This window comes from Limanda limanda, chromosome 12 (genome assembly GCF_963576545.1).
Source record: "Limanda limanda chromosome 12, fLimLim1.1, whole genome shotgun sequence".
In the NCBI taxonomy this organism is placed as follows: Eukaryota; Metazoa; Chordata; class Actinopteri; order Pleuronectiformes; family Pleuronectidae; genus Limanda; species Limanda limanda.
In genome coordinates this window covers 22,396,882-22,402,238 of record NC_083647.1, presented here as the reverse complement: position 1 = coordinate 22,402,238, position 5,357 = coordinate 22,396,882, and the positions used below count along the sequence as shown (strand labels likewise).

At 42.0% G+C, this 5,357-nt stretch overlaps 1 protein-coding gene across 1 annotated transcript; it reads right to left on the bottom strand.

The window, feature by feature from the left end:
* Positions 1-1,520: 1,520 nt before the first annotated feature.
* Positions 1,521-5,270, bottom strand: LOC133015125 (cytochrome c oxidase assembly protein COX16 homolog, mitochondrial). Its single transcript, XM_061082260.1, has 4 exons — positions 5,134-5,270; positions 4,446-4,523; positions 2,652-2,720; positions 1,521-1,885 (listed from the first exon to the last, which is right to left on the bottom strand). Exons 1-4 carry the CDS (start codon positions 5,191-5,193, stop codon positions 1,772-1,774), a joined length of 321 nt encoding a protein of 106 aa, XP_060938243.1. The 5' UTR covers positions 5,194-5,270; the 3' UTR covers positions 1,521-1,771.
* Between the last annotated feature and the right edge of the window lie 87 nt (positions 5,271-5,357).

Below are 5,357 nucleotides of genomic sequence, written 5' to 3'. Positions count from 1 at the left end.
CACCACTGCTTCTACTAACAGGTTATTTGAATACTTTAAAATCAGTTAGGTTTTGAAGACATTTTTTAAAATGGTGGAATTGCTGAAAAACGTCTCAGCACTTCTTCCACCGCTGCAGTTAACATTCCAGTCTAAACCCCATCAGCTCCCATCGGCTTATTGACCAGCGTCCGACTCGATACTTCTTCTTTCCCACAGTAAGAAGCAGCCTGGTCCCGGCTGCAGCTCCAGTTCAGAGTGTATCTCATCAGGAAACAGCCTGGGGCCCGTCTGTGTGATTCACCTCTTCAGATTACAGATGCACCGACATGTGGCCGCTCTAAATTTAGACGGGCCTCTTCAGAAACACCAGCGCTACCACAGAGCCTCGATGTGATCTGCTAATCCCGCTGTGACAAATGACTTGATTGCTCTGCTCCGTCACTCAGGGCCGTTTGGTGAGATTGAGGCAATCATGGCGGCGCCGCTCTGACACCGAAACAACCAATCACAGAGCAGCTCTCCACACAAGACTTTGATAAAACTGCACATGCAAAAAACAAATGTAATCCTCACATATGAGCTGCTGTGATTTCTTCCATAAATACATACGAGTATTAAGGTGAGTAAAAATTCATGAACATAAACAAAGTGATTCTATAGAAAATAAATCCCGAGACGTCGGCATTCAGGAACTTAAGGGTATTTATAATGTCCCTGTTTCTCGAGCTGAGTGAGGTGCAGCTGTATATACGTCACGTGTCACATAAACAGATCTTATACATACTGATGAAGACATTGCAGCAAACAACCAAAAACATTTGTTTCATAGGGAAAAAGAGAACGAAGGAAATATGAATGTGATATGATTTACATTGTAAACGTAATCAATCCATCGTGTTGCAAAGTAATACATGTCAGAAAAACACATCAGTGTCGAGACCTGCGAAGCCTGAAGAAGCCGAACTGTTGCTACTTTCTCTTTCATACTTTAAACTGATGACTCAACACATATACAAGCTTTAAACATGAATAAAATAAAAAATAAAGTCAGGTTTGGGATCAATAGCAATAATTTATTGAGAAAACAAATCAAATATGGATATAAACCTGTATATATACATACAGATGTAAAGTTCCAACCTTTCAACTCTAAGACTCAGATGTGCCACCTAGTGGTTGTTGTTGTTATTGCAATCAGACGCCAATCAACAGGTGACTTTTGTGAATTAAAGCAACGCTATGTCACGGTGGATATTACCCATGATTCCCGGCTTCAGAAGAGCTGTCGCTGTAAGAAAAAACACCAAACTCGAGTTTTTTTAATCGATCTACAGTTCAGCAAATTAAACAATTAAAGCTTCGACTATCAGTCAGTTCCTCAAGAACAGTTGTTCAGGGTGAGGAGTGGGAATCGTTCTCCATATTCACAGTTACTGAACTGTAGAAGCTGATGTGTTAAGGTTTCATAGTGCTGCTTAACATTTCACGATTCAGTGCATATTTCTTTAAATTTAAAGCCGACCTTGAACTTGTTTCAAGGTTTTAAGCTCATGTGGTATAGATTTAACCACAAACAACCCTGAACAACCAGAGGAGACCACAACAATGCACATGTCCAAAGCTTCAAGTCCAACACAAGCAAAGAAACAAGTTGAGCCGGTGGTTGTGGCTTCTGGGATAATTGGGTCTCTGCGGCTTCTTCCCCACAGACGGCGTCCATTCTCGTCTGGTCCGTCCGGCTGTGGCGTTTTTTCAGTTTTCAGTCGGCGCTGCCGGGCCACACGGAGCCTCAGTCCTGTTTGTTCTGCTGGATTCGCTGCTGCTCCTGGTAGTCCCTCGAGTCCTCCCAGGGACGAGGGCCACGGATGTTCCTCCACCCGTCCAGATTCTTCTCCTTTATCCTCTGCAGAGGGGAGACAGCAGGAGAGGAAGTTCAAACTACTGGATGCCAAAACTATCTAAACTAGACAAAGATTAAACCCTACAGGATTTTTCATTATGTCAGAGTCATCTCAGGATTCCTCTCAGTTTACTTAATGTAGTTTGAAACGGCCAGATGTAGCAGATTCTGACCATCTGGTTTGTCAAGAGAGGCACGAAATCAACCTGCCAGTGTTTCTTCAGATCGGATTATTGGACGGTTGAATAGGTTTGGAAACTCTGAGTTCACTCAAACTTCATTACATATGTATTGTCACGCAGTTCCATTAAGAATAACAATCTCATCTTCCAGAAAATAGGGGGACAAAAACAAAAACTATAAATCGGCAGTGACAAATACTCACCTCATCTCTGAACTGCCGTTTTAGTTACATGATAAATACAAGCAGCTGTTATTATCTGACAAATGCTCTGTACTTTGATCGTGTCCCTGAGTAAAATCAAGTACCTGAGGTTTAGACTCCGGGTCTAGAAAGTGAAGCCAATGGGGAAGTGCCTGAAACCTGTATTATCTCTTATGACCAGCAGAGGGTGACGCCACTGTTTCCTAAAATAAGCATCTGCACAAGTCTGAGAAAAGCCAACGGGTGCAGTTTGCAGGTGATGTTGGACGAGCCGTCACTCAGGCTCCACCCTAACATGGTTATATAAAAATAACCTAAATTAGCAGGTAAGTGCAGAGTTTGTCTTTCTGTGCCCCCCCCCTCATCCAGCCGGACTCCCTTTACCTCGTACTGCTCCTCCAGCATCACCGGCTGCTTCTCCAGGTTGACTTTGGCCTCCAGCGAAGGATCCAGCTGAGAGAGAACGGAGAAGAAACTCTTTTTAAAAGCATGTGGAGATTTTCGACAAGAGCCTCACAACAAAAAGAAAATTAAAACAAAGACGATGAGTTCAAGTGGAGAGAAGCCCTTTGGGGAGAAAACACACACAGTGCATTGACACTTTGATGTATAAACAATGATAACTGCACAGGAGGTGAATATGTTTTCTTTTTAAAGTGTACAAACATCACCAGGCTCAGTAAAAAGGAATGTTTTTTGGAGAGAGAGTCGAGTCCAGTGCAGAAATCTGGGTTTTCCCTGAGAATAGCCCAGAAATTAATCTCATTCCGAACCATTACTTTTAATGATTTGTGATATTTCACAGAAATGATGCCGCAGTTACTCGGGTGACTTGTGGATTCCTTAACTCCATGACTGATTTTTAATTAGACCTTCATTACTACTGCAAATAAAAAATATATACGGAGTATTTTTCAGGCTTCAAACCGGGGAGTTAATAGCCCAATTAAGTCCTATGATACCTAATATGGAGCTTGAACCCCAAAACAGAGTGGGATTGTTCGGATGGGAAACAAATTCACACAGAACCTGGAAAAGGGACGAGAAAAATCCTTGAAGGACGAATTTGCCTTCAGGCTAAATTAAATCATTGAAGAGAAAAAGCTAATTGGATCACACAGTGACTTCCTCTCAGACAGTGGCTTAAATGATTTAAATATCAGAGGGAGGAAAAAAAGAACGGCCCGATAAGAGGCCAAAGAAAGAATCGGGAGAGTGGATTTAATCGTGCATATTTACGGCTGTTCGGATATATTTAAATCTCACACACACACACACACACACACACACACACACACACACACACACACACACACACACACACACACACACACACACACACACACACACACACACACACACACACACACACACACACACACACACACACACACACACACACACATGGCAGAGTTAAATCTGTACTGGACAGGGTCTGATGGAGACTCATGCAGCCACGGGCACCGTCAGGAGAGAGTGAGCAGTGTGGGGGCAGCTACAGAAACATGGAGCTGGGGGCCTCTTCCTCCTCTTCCTCTTCCTCTGTGCGGTGCTGCCTCACATGGACAGTAATAAGAAAAGATGCCTCTGCCATCTGGCTCCCACCCAGATGACACGCATGGGGCATTCGTCACAGTAGAGTAGCACAAAACAGCCACTTGCCCTCGCAGCTCGCTCATCAGATCCTAATGGCTTCTAATAAAGGGTCGGTCCTCTGTCATTTTAATGAATCGGGTCTGTCACTCAGTGAATTATTGGAGCTTGTTCTCACTTCTGGCTCTTGGACTGACTGGGTTAGGAAAGCCTCTCAGTGCTGTGTGTGTGTCTGCAGGCTAGTTCTGAAACTGACAAACACCTAGTGACTCATTTTAAGTTGATTAAAAACACAATTATAAGTAAACACACAGAAATTTCAGTCCACAGCAGTCTGTCATTTCACATCAACTATTTTCCCACTTCACTCCCAGGTACAATTACAACTCTAACCACAAGGTGGAGTATTTCCACACCTACTACACTCCTGTGCGGAGCCTGAAGCTTTGACCCTGTCAGTGATGGTGTGGTACTTCATTTAACTGTTTTCTGTGATCTACTGGATGTTGGAACATTATTTTCTGTCTCATTGATTGGATGTGTGAGCCGTTTGGATATGAAATACATAATTAATTTACTACAAACCTTTCCCTTGATCTTCTGGGAATCATATCGCAGTTGTGTGAACTCTCGCAGGCCAAAGGAACCTCCAACTATCAGCAACTGAAATAACATGGAAACAATTTAGATAGATAGATAGATAGATAGATAGATTACTTTATTCATCCCCGAAGGGAAATTAAGTCGTCATAGCAGCCGGTATATTTGAATACAATAAAATACAATACAATAGAATAAAATAAAAACTATTGAGGTAGAAGAATAAAAAACAGAAGCACAAGATAAAATAAAATAGGTAGATAATTTAATATCTTATGTGTTAGTGTGCAGAGCTATTACTGGACTTGCACAAGTTATGCAAGCTACAAAGGTAAATAAGAATTATCTAGTAGGGAAATGCATTACAGTATTAATTTACAGCTTTGTATACAAAGTGCAGGAAAATAACAAATCTAATATAATGTTAAAGATCTTCAATTGTTTTGCTTTGTCGGACAACAAAATACGAAGTTTATTATCAAGTTTGATTAAGTAAAGCTTAGAATCCTCAAATTTGAAAAGTGAATAACAGTCAAATCCAACAATATGACCACGAATGAAAAGATAAAATAACTCTAACATGTTTTGACAGTTAGCATGCAGCTGTTAGCATGTCAGCTAACAGGCTCCTTTAGCCTTTACGGTAGAATCACGATGTTTAACAGATGCTCACGATCATCGGGACTCCATATCTGATCGTCTTGTTCTTCTGCAGCAGCTTGAAGTTGATCATGATTCTTCTTCACTGCTTCGACTCCATGTTACTGAGAGAAACTCAGAGCAGGTCACAGCTGGGACGAGCTTCCGTAGCGGGTCCGACGGGCTAAAGTGTCCGGAGCGATACGAGGGGTCCAGAGCAAAAGTTCCGCTAACGATCACAATGAAAATAGAGTTTTG